This window comes from Rutilus rutilus, assembly GCF_951802725.1.
Source record: "Rutilus rutilus genome assembly, chromosome: 2".
In the NCBI taxonomy this organism is placed as follows: domain Eukaryota; kingdom Metazoa; phylum Chordata; class Actinopteri; order Cypriniformes; family Leuciscidae; genus Rutilus; species Rutilus rutilus.
Window position 1 is genome coordinate 18,448,095 of NC_140210.1, and position 17,866 is coordinate 18,465,960.

Below are 17,866 nucleotides of genomic sequence, written 5' to 3' on the forward strand. Positions count from 1 at the left end.
TGTCATGACAAGCGTCTGTGTGTATGTGTGTGTGTGTTGTAGTTAAAGTTCTGATTTGTGGCTTTAAAAACACTTATTTGACCAAGGAATCTGTGTTTGCACACTGAAAACAGTAAAATGGCATTTAACATCACCACAATAACAATTAGCACAATAACATGCGAGAGGCAGCAGGTCAGACATCATATGTCTGATGTTAAACCACAAGGCCAGTGTCCCAAGACAAGTACATTATCACGCTCTGTTCTCAAAACACTCACCGAAAGAGCAACATTGTCTGTACTTGTGCTCTATTTATTGGGTACAGTGTTGTTTTAAGAGGAATTTGATTCGTTTTTAATCACTTTTAACTTTTAGTGTGAAACACTGTGTTTTTGCTTTGGCTCTGTTTGCTGTATCACACACCTGCTCTTATTATACAGCTTACAGCTCTTATAGCTGCAGAACCTGTGCAGAAAACACTCTTGACATGTCTAACTTTTTTTATGTGAAAGATGAACAGATGGTGGATAATACAGTGGCCCTAAAAAGGATTTGGACACTCAATCCACTTATAAACTTTGCACTTTTCAAGCTGAACAATATCACATCAAGAAGTTCTAAATGCTAAAACAATAGATAAACTGTACAAAATTGTAAAAAGTATTCAGACACTAAAAACCTGGCGTTCTGTAATATACTTGAGCGTGCACTATACTACTAGCATGTAACCAAACTTTTTTTTAAGTATAATGGTAGTGCACATCCACTAGTTGCAAATGCCATTACAAAAATAATGTCATTAGGTATTATCATTATTATATGTGATCTAATGCAATAAAATGCATAAACATTTATAATGTGTGGCTCAAGTGTCCATATATTTTTGAGGCCACTGTATGTTCATAAATGAGATATGCGCAGGTCCTCCAGCTTCTAGAACACACTTTCTGGCTTGTTTACTGGTTGAGTTTGCTGCCACCATGTGTAAACAAGCAAAATATGTGTGAAGCCTTTTGTAGTTTCATCGTTGCGTGTATTATATGTACACACAATCGTCAGTGTGTGTAAGGTACTGTAGGTGAAGCATGCTTGGGCACTGTAGTCGATTTTCGAAAGAAAAACACTAATATTCACCCTTTGTTTGTTTACGTGTTTTGTGTGATCTCTGTTTCTCCATGTCCTAACGTTCTCACTCTCTCCACATGTGTCTTTTTCCCATGATGCACCTGCTTCTCCACCTCATCTTCACCTCTTCACCTATGTGCTGTTCGTTCGTTCGGGTGGCGGGGTATTCAGCCTCCTAAAAAGAGGTTGGATTATAATCCTGACTACTCCACACATGCTGTGGCACAGGTAAATCTACCCTCCTGTCCATCCATCCATCCATCCTTCCTTTGCTTGTTTCTTTGCTCGTCCTGCAGTTTGCTGTTCTGCTTTCCACTTTGTCATCTATCATCTATATCTTCAACGTTCTCATTTCCTTTCACTTTTCCTCCTGCCCCATCATTTATTTTCCAGATGGCAAATGAAAATCAGTTTGACCCACATATGTGAATTCTTATGTAAACTATACAAATAAAACAAATGTAAAATTAAATGTGAAATAATTAACATGATAAAATCTCAGATGAAGACACTACTGAAAAATACGAAAAAATATGCAGAAAGTGTAACACTCACATATGCATTTTGTGGTTTAAAATGTTTTTTCATAACTTTTTTTATTAGAATGTCCTTTTGTATTATTTAGTCACTTGCTGTCAGGTTGACTTCATCTTCCCCCAGTTTTAGTTTTAAAAGGATAGTTCACCCAAAAAGAAGATTTTTAGAAAAATGTTGGTAACCAAACAGTTTTGGTGATGATTGACTGCCATTGTATGAACAATAGTTCTTAAAGTATCTTAATTTATATTCCACAGAAGAAAGTAAATCACAGGTTTAGACCAACATGAGGGTGAGTAAATTTTTTGGGTGAACTATCCCCATAATTTCTTTGGAAATTTGCAGGGTCTTCTTAGAATTTCCTCCGATGAATGAATGTGTCCATGTGCATGAGAGAATGTTTGTGTTGTAAGGTTTTTCTTTCTTTCTTTTTTTCTTTCTTTCTTTCAAAATATGTTGTTTGAGAAGAGTCACATGCTCACAAGTAATACTGCAATGCACAATGTGCCTTTGGTTTGGCTTTTTATTTATTTTCCTATATCTGGCTTTGGATCAGCATTGGTGTATTAAAAAAGCTGTTATTAATTGCTTTCCTTTCTTTTCTCTGATCCAAGGCGCATGGATACGCCAGAATGAACAGCAGAGACTGCTGTATTGTGCTCAGATTTGTTGTAATTCACCCCAGGCTGTGTCAAAGGAAAGGAGGCGTGGCGATCTTGGATAACATAATAGACTGAGCTTCTTGTGACCTTGTGCCACGTGCAGCCTCTCTGGATCTGTACTGCTTTGTTTGCTGGCTTTTGTTGGGCTCTGGTTTCTGTGGGGCCCTGTCCCCTTTTTTATTCTTACAGGAGGTCACAGTTCATTTTCACAGTCCTTCAAGGTGGGATAGAGAGATGTGGAACCCTTGTCAATCTTCGTTTTCTTTGCGCATGCGGGGGGAAGGTTGTGAGCGAGGCACAGGACGGGTGCGTTACACTTCTTTGTTCCCATGGATCTCACTCTTCCCTTTTATTGTCTGCTCTCTTTCAGTCATCCCTCTATCTCTCGCCTTCCGAACAGCCTGATGGGCCTTCAAGGTAAGCTCCCCTTTCATTCATATATCTTATTTTCTCACTCAGGTTCTTTCATTTCGCAGAGAGATGCTTATTGGATATCCATTGGAGGATAGAAACTGAGCATCCTCTGTCTAATTTTATTTGTTCATCATGTTTTAAAAGCTCTGCCACTCTTTATTTGAGTCACTTAGTGTGTACAGTATATATGAATGCGACATACAATAATGGTGTGTGCATTGGAGTATTAAGCGTTCTTTATACCTCCTACTGCTCTCAGATCATAACACATGCTGTTGTTCATATGGCATCTATGTACATATATGTACTCTATGTACATGATATGAGAACCCTTTTTAGAACTGTTTAATGCATAGAAAACCCTGTAATCGGACTGTCATCGTCAATATTTGTACTAGAGTATGTTGTACACTTGCTGACTAATTCTGGGTGGTGTTTACATTTTTCAAAATAGCATAAACAGATTATCCGTTTTGTTTATGCACTGTTTTTACAGAATCATTAAAATTACACTGTTATTCTCTTAATTATGATAATTTATAATAAAAATTATTTCTCTATAATCTTGTTTACATGTAACAAGTTTAGTGTCATTTTTGATCTTTGAATTTCAGTTCTGCAAGTGACTACAGGAAAAGGCGAAAGTCAGAACCATCTGTCACTCAAGCCAACACTGGAAGTGAGCAGAATGCCAGTCAAGTATCTTCCCGCCCTCTGGATTCCCATAAAGCACAGACATTGAAGAAGCCCACCATACGTTCCTCCCCCTCCTCACCATCCAGAGCCAAAGGTAATTTCCGACACACTCACACAACTACACATGCGAATAGAAGGTGTTAGACTGATCAAATCTTGTTGATCATGCATCAATGCCTTAAGCCCAAAGTATACTTCAACCGTCTACGTTCTGCGACGGTCCGCGCACTGTCCGTGTGACGTAATTATCATCATCAGGAGGGTCTGCGGATGTCTGCGCACACCGTCCTAATCTGTGTGACCGTGCGGACAGTGCGTGTACAACAGCACATATGCAAGTGACTTGAGCACTTGAAAACAAAGTCCACTAGATAGTGCGTACGCGCCATTGTGTCTTTCCACACATACGATCAAAGGAGTCTACTTAGAAAGGCTTGTGCTCTCGACTGTGCAAAAAAATTCGGGCAAAATAACTGTTTGATGGATTTGTTCTATTTCAATTTCTTGGTTGAATAATTTATAAACAAATTCCTAATGTATTTTTTGTTTGATTTATGTCAAATACCGAAAATACTCCTTTCTCTTGTTCTGTCATTAGATGGTCACCTTTGTGGTTAGATAGACCTAGTCTGTAAAATGTTTGAATCTTTGTAGAAGATCATAATTATGTGAGACTGCATGTTGTCCTCTTTCTCATATAACTATACTGACACTTTCTCACTTATACCTGTTTTCTCTCGCTTTATCAATCTCTGTCTGCTGAGCGAACTAACCAGCTTTCCTGTCTCCTCTTTGTCATGCTGCATTGGATGTTATTTTAATTCACAGCTGGAGACGCTAGTGAGTCACTCTCCTCCTGTATGAGCTCTCCAGGTATGGAGCATCCTTCCTCTCATCTCTCCTCAGACTCCCTCACTATCTCCACACCAACCTGGCGTGGCTCCAAGCGCTCCATCTGCTTCAAGAACGGTTGGCAGACAGGCCGACATGAAGCTGCAGAGACTTGGAGTAGCATTGATGATGAATCTGCCATGACACCTACATCACCACGGCTGAAATCACGCAGCTGTGATGACTTGTTGTCTGATGGACATAGTGCTAGTAATGACGGGAGAGCATCCACTTCTGTGACTACCACTCGCTCGGAAAGTGCTGGTTCGTTGCTCGATGAAGACGCTCCACAGAAGCCTCAAGTAAAAAGTCTTACCTCATCTCCCAGGGGGCGCCGACATCACCGGCGTAAGATGGCACATGATGCTCCAGGTTTCCTTCAGCTCTACAAGAAGATGCACCACATAGACCGTGAGCAACTGTTGCCGTCAGAGGTGATTCGGTCTGTACGTGCACGAATCCTCGAGTTGGAACGACTACAGCAACAACAGAGGCACAACCTCCACGGTTGGGCACCTTTTGGTCATGAGGTGCCACAACACATGGTCCCAAACCGTATATCGGAATATGAACAGCTGATCCAGAAATCAAAGTCCATGCCAGACCTTGGTGACGAAAATGCCCCTTCGGGCACCACCACACCAGGGTCCTCGAGGGCCAGCAGCTGTCCCAAACGACGCTTTTCTGTTGAATCACTTTTGGAGGAGGAAGATCCTCCAGTAAGGTCTCGAAGTCCCCCTGAGGGACAGCCAAGACTGGGACCAGAAAGCAATAGCCTGGTGCCAATTCATGGGAAGAACCAGAGGCAGCATCAAGACTACTCGGACAGTGAACAGGACGCCTGTGCCTCCGAAATGAGCGACATCCACATAGAAGGGTCTTCACTTTGTAGCGAGAGCGACCTGGATCATTGCTCACTCACCTCATCGGAGAGCTTCTACAGTTCTGGGCAACATCACCATCATGGACACCATCATGGACACCATCACCATGGACACCATCACCACCGCCACCATCACATGCACCAGAGTGTGGGTCAGAGTCAAGGTTACCAACACCGCCACCTCATCAGCTCCTGTAAGGGTCGTTGTCCGGCATCCTATACACGTTTCACCACCATGCTAAAACATGAGCGACAACAAGAAAGGGCTCGGCAGGAATCCCACCCTGCTGTTACATCTCCACAAGCCCAACAGTCACCCAGTGAGTCAGGCCTTTCCAAACTGGCCTTCCTGGTCAGCCCTGTGCCTTTCCGCCGGAAACGAGGCTCCCCGCCGACCCAACGACGGCATTGCAGAAGCGGACGGCCGAAATCCAAAACTGCGATTTATGAGGCTTTAGATGCTGCTTTGCAGGACATTTATGACCACATAAGAGCGGAAAAGGGGCAAGGACCAGCAAGGATGCCAGATGATAGCATATTACGTCGGTTATTGGAAGAGTTGCTACCAGACGTGCCCAAGCGTAGCTCCTCCTTGCGGGCTCAAAGAGGGTCCGGCTCCCCCTCCTCGCCCCACGTCCACCAGCCTTACCATGGAGCCCACCAATGTGCCTCCTACCAGCAGCAACACCATGCAGACGCCTCCAACAACAACCAGCATAATGTTAATGCTAATGTGCACTGCTACTCAGGTGCAGCTAGTTCTTTATCTTTATCTTTTTTATCCTTCCGTATCATTATTGCAGAATCCTCACGTCATTACTATACCTCAGATGTTAAGCAAACGCTTTCACTTCTTTTCTACATAATCAGCATGCTTCTTCAGCATGGCACCTAGTGTCTGAATGTTTTAGGTAACTCGGTTGCCAGTGGTTTACTTTTAGGAGGAGGGACATTCTCATTCTAAAACAAATTTGATTAGACAATAGTCAATATTTTGTACTTGTTTAGTACATTTGCTAATAGTTAGCTTTAATGCTAACACAAAAACTCCAATTATGAATGCATGGAGAATTTAACAGTGTTGTTTCTCTTTAAGCCTGTCTCATCCCTGCAGTTCATACTGGTTATGGGCAATAATACAAGTGGAAAAGAAGTATTAGCAGTTCATGGTGCAATTCATGTCTGGCTAGTATATGCATGGTGTGTTTACTGAGCTTAATTTTATGATTTGATTTTGTGCCCTTGCCCAAAATTGTTTTTTTGTTTGTTCATTGTTTGTTTTTGCTGATGTATGGAATACTGTTGTTAAGCTGCTTTTTTGTTTCCTATTTTATGCACTTTCTATGTTAAGTTTTTATGTCATATTGTGCTGTTCCAGATCATCCCTTACTTTTTGTTTGACCCCAAATGTGAAATAAATATTTGTAATTTTTTTAATTGTCTCATTTTCCTTTTGACAGCACTAGAATGCATGTGGTGCCACCATGGACACTACACAAGTGTGTTTTCTTTCTGTTGACCTTTTCTCTGTGCTTCCACAGATCAGGGCTCTGATACAGGACGTCTCACACCACAAAGCAGAAGACCCACTCCAGAGAGAGAGGTAGAAATGTTGCCACCCCTCATATCTATTTTTACATGAACTAGTTTTTATTTAATTAGAACCATGATTTGAAACCTGCAGGGAAAACATAATTGATTAAAGAGGAAATGTATGGTGATGGGAACCAATCAGAGCAAATCCTGAATCCTTATTGTGCTATGCCATAAATCCCATGATCTTGTAACCTTTATTTTGGTTAAGGTCTCAGAAAATATGATTTAGGCGTGCATATTTTGGATAGCTGATGGTGTTTTTGCTTGCCTCGTAGGTCTCCTCTAAGCAGATGACCTATCTTATATTGTCTTCTCTCCTCCATCAGAAACAGTCTGCCAGGGCTATTTATGATTTTAAAGCTCAGTCTGCCAAGTGAGTATATAAAACTCTGAGACTATAAGCATCTCACTGAATTTGAATCTGCAAAATTGACTGTGCCAGCTTTTTTGTGAAAATTCATTTAATTTTACTCCCACCATTCAAAACTTGTTCTTTCTTTTGTTTTGCATTTTGTTATGTGGCATTTTTTGCTCTCTGGCTTCTGCATACTAAAGTAAAAATGGTCTCTGCATCGCAATTGAGCTCTGAGCTGTCAGTCATTGCATGAAAGTGTCAGCTTGCATGAAAATCCATGCTAATAAAACCATTAGAGAATTTCAAGGCCCAGGAATTTCAGCCTGACATTTGCATATCACCAAAATACATTGTTTAACAAAAAAGATAAGTACCACACAGCTTGCAAATAACAGAGTTTTTATATATATATATTATATATCATTTTACTAAATATGTATGTCCTATGCACCTGCCTGTGATCACCTAGGGGTATTTGTCATTGTGCACCACAGAAAGGTTTTTGTTATTTGTTGTATCAGTAAGTAGAGATTTAACTGACTGATACAGAAGGTAGATTCAGTGTCAAATATGTATAAATAAATAGGTATAAATATATTATCCTTACTATGTAAGTAATGCATATTTTGCCTGCTTTTACAGGGAACTTTCCTTTAAGAAAGGTGATGCAGTCAACATCATCAGACAGATCGACAGTAACTGGTATGAGGGGGAAAACAGAGGTCGGATTGGGATTTTCCCCATCTCTTATGTTGAGGTCAGTGTCTGTATAACCTATTGAGTTAAACTAAACCCTGACACACACTTAATCATATTCTCTCTTGCTTTCTATCTTTTATTCTCTCCTTCAGAAGGTGGCATCTCCAGAGCGGAGGCAGCCTGTCAGGCCTCCTCCTCCAGCTCAGGTTCGAGATATGGGAGAGGCCATAGCACGATACAACTTCAATGCTGACACTAACGTAGAGCTTTCTCTTAGAAAGGCAAGTGTAAACACCAATAACACACCCTACCATCTCTCAAGCTCTACAATATGCACTTACTAACTCACCCTAGCCTTAATTTTAAGCATGCATTTTTGCTGTTGTAGGGGGAGCGAGTGATCCTCCTAAGGAAGGTGGATCAGAATTGGTACGAGGGAAAGATTCCTGGCTCAAACAAACAGGGCATTTTCCCTATGTCCTATGTCGATGTGATCAAGGGCTCTCCTTCCAAGAGCCCCAGTCACCAAGGAGACACACACACACATAGGGCACAGAAGGTAAGTCCTGGACCAGTTTTGGACCATCACACCCTCAAAGTCTGTCCTTATTTAAACCAATAAGTTCATAAACCCGTCTTTCTGATTTCTTTCTTCCTTGCTCAAGCACGATACAGACTCCCATTTCCTGTGGCTTGATTCTGCCACTAGGACACACCTTCAAACGGTCACTAGCGAATGGCTGTCCCTCACATTGGGTGTGTCCACCTCTTCCTGTGGCAGTCCTGTGCCACCCACCCCTCCTCCCTTACCCAGCCACCTACAATACATAGGCCTCCAATCCCCTGCTCCACTTGTGCAAAGGGTGACCCCACCACAAAACCTTTCCTCCCCTTTTTTCAGCCATGGACCAATCCCTTCAGAGTCCTCAAATGTTTCCCATGAACTTCTCTACAGAGATAAACCAACAGACATAGATGTAAAAGAAACTTTCAGTTTACCCATGAAATGGATCACAGACTATAATCAACAGTTAAGAACTAAACGAAAGGAGCATGATGGCAAAAAGCTCTTAGAAGATATGTATGTAAAGGAGCACAGCTTGAAACAAAACTATGACCCATCTAGGCCAATAAGCGAACCTGATCCACATGGTGAGCTTATGTCGACGTTTCTAAAAAATCAACTCCATAATGAACTTAAATGCAGATTGGCCAATCGATCGAAAAACATAGCTATTCAAGATGTATTACCTGACAGGCCAATGTCCATCAGTTCAAGTCACGAATCAGAAAATAAACTTGATCAACATCATGATATCTTTGAGAAAAAGGCTGAGGAGCTGCTGTCAGTCATTTTGAATGAGAAAACAGATTTTTACAGTCCAGTAGCTGCGCTAAAATGGGAGGAGCTTCCGGAGTTGTACATACAGGAAGAGGATGATGAAACAATCAGCAGATCAGCCTTGGAGGCTGTTTCAAAAAAAGAGGTGCAACATGCTGTGTGACAGAAGCATGATAGTCTGGTTGTGTGTCGAGTGTAAAAAACACTTAAACCTTAAGTTCAATAGTATTTTTTTGTCAATTCTGAAAAAAAATCTTATTATTTGCATGTTCTTTGACTAAATTAAAGGGGCCATATCCAACATGTTTGTAAAAAACAAAAAAAATGATCCGAAGTCCATATGTATAGTGTTTTTCAGTGTTTCTTAAACAGATTGGTTTTGCATCTGAACCTTAATAGCCTCTTCACACCAAGAACCACAACTATAAAGATAATTATAACGTTAACTAGCATCCACACACCCTCAAACTTTCTGTTATATTATAAGTGTGCGCTGTAGTTATTGTTGTCTGCCACTTTAAATGCTCTAACATTTTAAAGTGAAGTGGATTCTGATTGGCAGTAAAAAATTGTATTGTTTATCAGTTAAAAAAAAACATTCTGAAAGTGAATCGTTCACCTGAGCCATTAGTTGTGGTGTGGACTTCTCTTTTCTCATAGAATTAGAATGATTATAGTTCTTGTTATAGGTATTTATCATTTATGGGTTGTGGCTTTTCCGTCAGAATCCGATGGAAAAAAGATTTATGAAGATATGCCCAGTTTCCTGAGTGGTATCATCAGATTCACCAATCCTGCGTTATCCTTATTACTTTGCCATAACTTCTGGATACTGAATAGGTGTAGATAAGTAAACATTGAAGGTTACATGGCAAGATTTCTGAATAGAAATGTATAGTCTACTTTAATTATATTTCAAAAGATCAAGGACAGTCCTGTTTTCCATGATATGGCCCCTTTAAATAGTCTTTGTCACACTAGTTTTGTGTGAAATTTTGACAGTCAGGCTTACAGTTGTAAAAAGTAGTTCACTTCAGTAGTTTCAGCTTTGTCCTTCTCTTTGCCAGGCTGACTCCTCCATCACTCCATATCTCCCCTACTCCTCCTCCCCCACCCCTAATTCCTCCCTTACTCTGTCCTCCACTAGCTTTTCTCCTCCACACATTGAATCATCTGCCTCTGCTGTTCACTGTTATCCACCATCTTCTTTCCAACATTATCAATGTTCTATTTCTTCACCTCTTCCTTTGGTGCCCTATTCCACCTCTGTCCTCCAAAACTCAGTTGTTTCTTCCCCTTCGGACTCTCCTCTCCCTCCCTCTCTCTCCACTCCTCCTTCTCCTCCGCTGTCTCCTCCAAACTCCCCAATCCCTCTTCCTCCTCCCCCTTCAGCGACTCTCAATATTTCTCCTTCTTCGGCCTCTTCTTTACCTTCTAATTATCAATACATTTCACCTCCTTCTCTTCCTCCCTCATATCCGCAACCCCTTCTTTCTTCTGTTGTTCCTCAGCTATCCTCTCCTACTTCCACTTCCATTTTCTCAAATATCTCTTCCTCCCACTCTCCTTCTCCTCTCTCCTCTCCTCATTTCTCGCCAATCCCGCCATCTCCTCCTTCATCTCCTATTCCTTCTTTCCATCCACCTCTTTATTCCTCCTGCCAGCCTCTTCTGCCAACTATTCCAGCCTCGCCACCCTCCACTCCTTCTCCTCCTCCATCTTCCTCAGACCGCATCCCATCTCCTGAAATTCCACCTTCTCCTCCCAATTCTCCTACACTCCTTTCCTCACATCCTCCTTCCTCTGTACCTGTAGTCTCCACTCAGCCCTCACCATTCATCCCCCCATCCTCTACATCTATTTCTCCTCTCTCCCCACGTTCACAGCCTCGGTCTCCTAAGATTAAGGTAAAAAGAATGTACAAAACAGTGGTTTCAGGGGTGACGTGTGGTGCATGCACGTGTGTTTTTTTTTTTACATTAAGCAAACATTAATAGTCATTTAATTTGTGGATATGAACCCCGAACCTTCAGAAAAAAAACATGTTTTTGTAAAAAACAGGCTATGTAAATATGTGAGCAATAGAAACATATTAATTTAATACAAATGACAAGACTTTATGATAGTCTTTTCTTCCCTATTGTGGTATATCTAAAAATAAAAATAAAAAAATTTAGGAGGGGACTTGATTTTGTCCATCCGAAACTGATTGGTTCGTTGTTGTTCGCTCTTGTTGTGATCTCATGTGAGTGACAGGTTGTCCAGCCCATCAGAGAAAAGATGTTGTTGTGAGAGGGAGGGGAAGTTATTTTGATTTAAAATTACGAGGGCACAGGAATTACATTTAATAAAGATGTGCATGCATAAATACCACAATATTCCATAAAAAAAAAAAAAAAGAATTGTCAATTTTGATTTCATGTTGACTTTAAGGGTTAAGGGTCTTAAAGGGCTAGTTCACCCCAAAATTACAAATTTTGTCATTATGTATACACACTCATATTGTTCCAAACCTGCAATAGAAATATCGCAAGCTGCTCTTGCCACACAGTTCATTGTGACCAGGGCCAAGCAAGAACATATGGACCACTTTTGTGCCTTTATGGTGTTTTCTGTAGTTATTTAAAATAAATCACTATATCGGTTATCAACATTTTTTAGAGACTTATTTTTTTAGTGGATTTCTTTTTATTTTTTTTTATTGACCGATATTGGATATTTAATTGTGCATGTCCCTATTTTTACATTTATATTACAAATTAATTTAATCTTATGTTAAATTAATTAATAAAATCTCAAAATGAACATCCATTGTAATGCCTAAATGCCATAAATTGTATATAATTTTAATATCAGCATTTTATCAATAATCAGCCATAACGTGAAAATAATGTCAGCCAGATTTTTAATATACCTGTCCTTATTTTTAGCTTAACAGCCAGTAGTTACCAAGTTTTTTTTTGCAAGAGCTGCATAAAACTTCTTAAAAATATATATATATAATAAAATGTTCTACATCCGAAAATAACAAATGGGTTTTTATTGACATGGGGTCCAATACATTCTTTCTCTATTTGTCAATTTGTCTTCAATAGTTTTGTTGGTTGAATGATCGACAAACTAAATATTCCTCATTCCGTTATTTTAAATACGGTGTCTAAGGTCAATAGTGCAAGTGAGACAGGTGTGTTTTTGCATGTCTGTGTCTCTTACTTGCCCAAAGTTGGACTGTACTTATCAAATCCCTAATAATTCAAGATTTTGGAATCACTACTAAAACTGAAATGGAATTAACACAGCATTATTTATAACCTCATTCATGGTCTTAATCTCAATACCAGCAATGGATTTTGTATGAGAATGCTGATCTCTGATTGGTTGCCTTGCATTTGATTCTTGCAGACAGTTTATAGGCAGGAAGTGGTGGTTGAGGGTAAACCACCACGTAGCCCCATTTCCACCAGGAGGCGCTGTTTATCTCCCTGTTTATCACCCAGTAGAGCACGAAGGGTAGGACGGAGTGTGCTGTGACACTAGCACCAGTGCAGACTGGGAAATGAAGTCCTTTCTAATCTCTTTTATAGTCCTCTGGTCGCATCATGGGTGGATTTCCTCTATGTGTGTATTGTAACAACAGGTCATGTGATGACGATGAAGACTCATAGAATGACATCATGTGCCTGGATTTGGCATGATATTCTGACGCGTTAAAGTGTTACATGCACACTATAGTGACCCTTTCTACTCTTTTTCTCTGTCTCTCAGAAAATGATGCAAGATTCCCAGAATGCAGGCGGTGACCCGTAAGTACATTTTACCGTTTTTGACACTGTCTGTGTTGTTTTGTTTAACCACTGTCCAACCGTAAACAGCACATTTTAAAAACGTTATTTTAATGTTGCTCAAGCTTCCAAGCTGTCTACAACTATGTGCCTCGTAATGAGGATGAGCTGGAGCTGAAGGAGGGGGACGTTGTTGATGTCATAGAGAAATGTGACGATGGCTGGTTTGTTGGTATGTCTTTTATAAAGCTACTACAGCACCTCTGCAAATGGTATATCATTTTCATTAATAAGACTTGCTTGAATGCTTTTCTGTTGAACTTTATATTCATAAAAGAATCCCGAAAAAAAATGTATCAAGGTTTTCACAAAAAATATTAAGCCACACAACTGTTTTCAGCTTTGCTATCACAGGAATGAATACTTTTAAAATATATATTCAAATAGACAGTTATTTTAAATTGTAATAATATTTCACATTATTACTGTTTTAATCAAATAAATGCAACCTTGGTGAGCATATAAGAGTTCTTAAAAAAATAAAAAAAACATCTTATTGACACCAAACTTTTGATCTGTCATTGATATACTAAAGGGTTTTACTTGAATTTGACTTTTTGAAATTTAAGTCCTGGAAAACCCTTGAAAACAGCCATTTTTATGAAGAAGTACTTGAAAAGTGCTTGAGTTATTGAAAGACAATATATGGGATTTATTGATAAAACAAACTTTTCACACAAAATTAACGCTGCAGCCCGTCTTATATAGATATAGAGGCATTTCGCATGGCTATGAGCGTGATATTGCTCATTTAAATATCCAAGTACAGCTTTTATTCTTCAAGTCAATCATATATTCATGGGAGAAAAAAATCAGTCCTTGAAAAAAGAAAAAAAAAGTTGAAAAGTCCTTGAAAGTCCTGGGATTAGATTTTACAGTGTCTGTACGAACACTGTTATTTCAGAGCTAGTGTTATTACTAAATAAATAAACAAATGAATTATTTGAGTTGAAGTTATTTTATTTTACCTGCACCGCTAGGTATGTAAGAAATCAATTACTTTGGCCAGTTGTCAGTCAGTTACACAATCATTATATTGTGTTATAAACAAAAATATTTGACCAAATAATGTGATTGACCAATCAGAATCAAGAATTCCAGAGTAAATGTGTAATTATGAAACCAAGTTTAATGACATGTTTTGACTATATATAATCATGTTGGTTAAAACTGTTCATGAAAGTTATTGTATTGTATTGCTGATAGTCGTCTTTCCTGTGTCTTTGTTTTCAGGTACCTCTCGTAGAACCAGGTTATTCGGGACGTTCCCAGGAAACTATGTTAAAACGCTTTAACAAAGAGGAAACAATGGCACAAATACAGCCACTCCAGTGCCTACTGTGTAGGGCCAATGAGGCACCTCACCTTTGAGAAAGTGTGTGCGCGTGTGTCTTTATGTGTGAGTGTGTTCACAAACACAACATTTTTAGCTCTGCCATTTCTGCACAGACAAACCACTGAAATTAATTTCACTTTGAGCACTTTTTTGTGCCATCACACAATCTCCTCACTGTTCCTTTATCTGCTATTTTGCTATTTTGACATTTTGTTATTTTCCAGGATGTGGTAAAGTTAGTACGGTGAGGATTCAGGTAGCGTGGTATTGAGTGAGGTCAGTAGAACAGTATAAATGGTACTGAGGAGAAACCTCAGGCATCAGTGTTAAACTGAGTGTGTGTGTGTGTGTATATCTGTGTGTAGTGTAATAAACAGTGCACGGTTTATAGCAATATAGAGACCACTGGTTATAGATGAGGATGTATAGTTTCATTAAAATTAGCTACAGGTGATGTCATGGACAATTATAAAATTGTTCATTCCCCTTGCGTGGCCAAAATAAGGAAGTGATAGAAACAGATGTGTTTTTAACCATTAATTGTATAGTTAACTATGGGGTGAATTCACTTTTTCCAAGTCTTCTCAATGGCAAAAACAAATCCTGAATTCACCCCTACTTTTGCCATACAGAATTACAAAATAACTCTCATGGAGAAATGTTGCTATTGTTTAAGTGGCAATCATTCATATAGGATAATGTTTGTATTATTATCAGTGCATTGTGGGTATTTGTATAAGTTGTCTTTAAAAAGAAAGTGCATTGACATTCTGGAAAGGAAAGATGCTTTTATGGAATGTTTTGATTAATGAACATGTTTTCTAATGTTTACTTGATAATTTTTTGAATGGACTGAGTTTTAGAATTGTAAACCAGGTGTCAGTGAACCACCTGACTTTCATACAGTGTAAATCAAGATGAAATCATTGCTGGTTTTAGTAATGAATGGCAGCAATGTTACAATAACAAGTTAGTAGAGCCTGTTATAATGTTTAATATTTTTTTTTTCCAAATTTTTTTCATTCTCATTTGTTAACCTAAATGAACTAATTTATCTAAAAGGTAATTTCTCAATTTTCACTTTTTTTGAAAGTTTGATCTCTGGTATAAAACTTAAATTATGTAATTTATCTGCCACATTTCTCATGAGATCCACTCATATAGTGATTGCATCGTATAACGCAATAGAGAGAGTTGTTGGTCTTTGATGAATGTTGTTCACGTTTCGTTTTTGAATGATTTGTATATCAGTATTTTCTGCACTAAGTGTATCACTTGTGTTCTCATGTGAAAACATAGCTTGCGTTGCATCGGCTTTTACAAGTACGTATATTCAGTATATGGAAAAGTGTGTCTATGAATTTCACAGACAGCAGAGCAATCTTAAAGCACCTTAAACATTTATTAGTTCTATTATTTTTGTTTTCTTTGAAGTTGAAGTGCGTAAGAATGTTAATAATGAAATATTGTCTCCTTAAGTAGCATAATATGCAGGGACAACTATAATTAAACCATCCATAGGTTGATTCATCCAAGTGTGTTTAGGGCGGAGTTATCTGTTTAGCTGTCCAATGGCTGATGGGAAGGGTTTTGGAAAGCTGTTTGGAAACATTTGCAATTACATTTGTTGATGCAGAAATGACACACTTCAGCTTTAAATATTTTAATCCCACTGTTTGCATTTTCCAGCTTCACAGCTGTGTTTGCTGATACTTTATATGTCTTTTTGTATTGTACTGTACATGAGTTTCACTTCCATTATAAAGCCCTTCCTTTCTCACTTTTGGTTTCTTTCATCTGTTTTTTAGTCATTTATACTTCATCCCATGTGCCAATTTATTCTACACACCCAACTTCTGTAGTGCAAAAAACGAAAGAAAATGTATGCAAAAAATGAATAAGCAAAGAACATTTTTGGGACTAATAAAGGACTTTCTTCAGCACAGGATGGATACTGATGCACACTGTAGTCAAACTGCAGTCACGGTTTGCCTTTGCTACAGCCACAAACTACTCTCCTCTACTAAAGACAGTGGATTTTTTTGGAGGATATTGTTTTGCCTTTTTCTTTATAGGCATATAGTGTTAGTGTTAACACTATATAAAATATGGTGTTATTTGATTTGTGTGTGTGTGCTTGATGAACTGGTGAGCTTAAGAGGATATTTAACCTGCTCACTTTCAAATAAAGCTTTCTCTCTCCTTCTTTATTCTTTTCTTTCTCTATCTCTCTCCCTCTGTCTCTGCTCTTTTGTTTTGTTCTATATCCAATAAACTTCTGCTCAGTTATTTAAGATTCTGTTTATCCACTACCCCCAGTTCAGATAGAACAAGTCATTTTTATATTTCTCTTTTCACAGCTAAAAGTGCATATTTCAAATCAAACAAAAAAGCAATTGTTATTTACTGTAAAGATAACAGAGGCAAACTTGTCAAGAAAGGAATTTCACTATATAGAAGAAGTGATATATGATAAAATAGTATAAAGTTTGGGTACAGTAAGATTTTTATATTTTTTGAAAGAAGTCCCTAAGGCTTCATTTATTTGATCAAAATACAGTAAAAAACATCAATATTGTCAAGTATTATTAAAAAATAAGGTTTTCCTATTATTAATATATTTTTAAACATTTAATTTATTACTTTAGCTGAATTTTTATCATCCATTACTCTAGTCTTCAGAGTCACATCATCCTTCAGAAATCATTCTAATGTGCTGATTTGATGCTCAAGAAACATATTTTGATTATTACTATCAATGTTGAAAGCTGATGTGTAGGATTTTTTTCCTTTTTCATGATCCTTTAAAGAAATTGAAATTTTAAAAGAATAGCATTATTTGAAATAGAAATCTGTTTTAAATAAAATTATAAATGTCTTTACTGTCACTTGGCCAATTTAAAGCTACGGAAGAGGATTAGGGCCAAGCAATAATAAAAAAATAAAACCATCTTGAGATTAAAGTCATTATAATGCGAGATTAAACTCGTTCAATTTCGAGAAAAAAAAGTCGAAATACAATCGAGAATAAACTCATTAAATATCGAGAATAAAGTCGTTGTGTTTCGAGAAAAAACTCGTTGAATTTCGAGAAAAAAGTCGAAATACAATCTTGAGAATAAACTCATTACATTTCGAGAATAAAGTCGTTGTGTTTCGAGAAAGAAAAAAACATTACATTTCGAGAATTTTTTTTTTTAAATTTCGAGAAAAAAGTCAAAATACAATCTTGAGAATAAACTCATTAAATATCGAGAATAAAGTCGTTGTGTTTCGAGAACATGAAATGAAATGTAGAGAATAATGCATTCGATCAGTGTTCATTGCATAGCCTACTGTCATGCTATATTTTAGACTTTCTTTCAGTAACAAAGAAATACTATCAACTTTAGCTAATTATGACAGAATAATAATTAGCATACGAACTTTAAAGAGAATTTGCAAGTGGCTAGGTCTTTTTAGAAGAAAAAATCTGTCCAATTTGCGCGATGTACTCGCTTTTGTCC

General features: G+C 38.2%; 1 protein-coding gene across 11 annotated transcripts in view; it reads left to right on the top strand.

Moving 5' to 3' along the window:
- Positions 1-16,649, top strand: part of sorbs2a (sorbin and SH3 domain containing 2a) — a 59,064-nt gene extending 42,415 nt beyond the window's left edge. For 4 of the 11 annotated variants that reach the window (XM_084401728.1, XM_084401737.1, XM_084401732.1 and 1 more), the window contains 12 exons: positions 1,279-1,335; positions 2,677-2,723; positions 3,335-3,510; positions 4,245-5,939; positions 6,732-6,793; positions 7,062-7,159; positions 7,784-7,898; positions 7,993-8,121; positions 8,229-8,399; positions 12,948-12,985; positions 13,090-13,196; positions 14,258-16,649. In XM_084401728.1, coding sequence (XP_084257854.1) covers positions 1,279-1,335; positions 2,677-2,723; positions 3,335-3,510; positions 4,245-5,939; positions 6,732-6,793; positions 7,062-7,159; positions 7,784-7,898; positions 7,993-8,121; positions 8,229-8,399; positions 12,948-12,985; positions 13,090-13,196; positions 14,258-14,319 — 2,757 coding nt within the window. In that variant the 3' untranslated portion in view covers positions 14,320-16,649. The remainder of the gene's footprint in view (positions 1-1,278; positions 1,336-2,676; positions 2,724-3,334; positions 3,511-4,244; positions 5,940-6,731; positions 6,794-7,061; positions 7,160-7,783; positions 7,899-7,992; positions 8,122-8,228; positions 8,400-12,947; positions 12,986-13,089; positions 13,197-14,257) is intronic. The other 7 variants (XM_084401734.1, XM_084401738.1, XM_084401733.1 and 4 more) reach the window with 6 other exon arrangements.
- Positions 16,650-17,866: the final 1,217 nt, after the last annotated feature.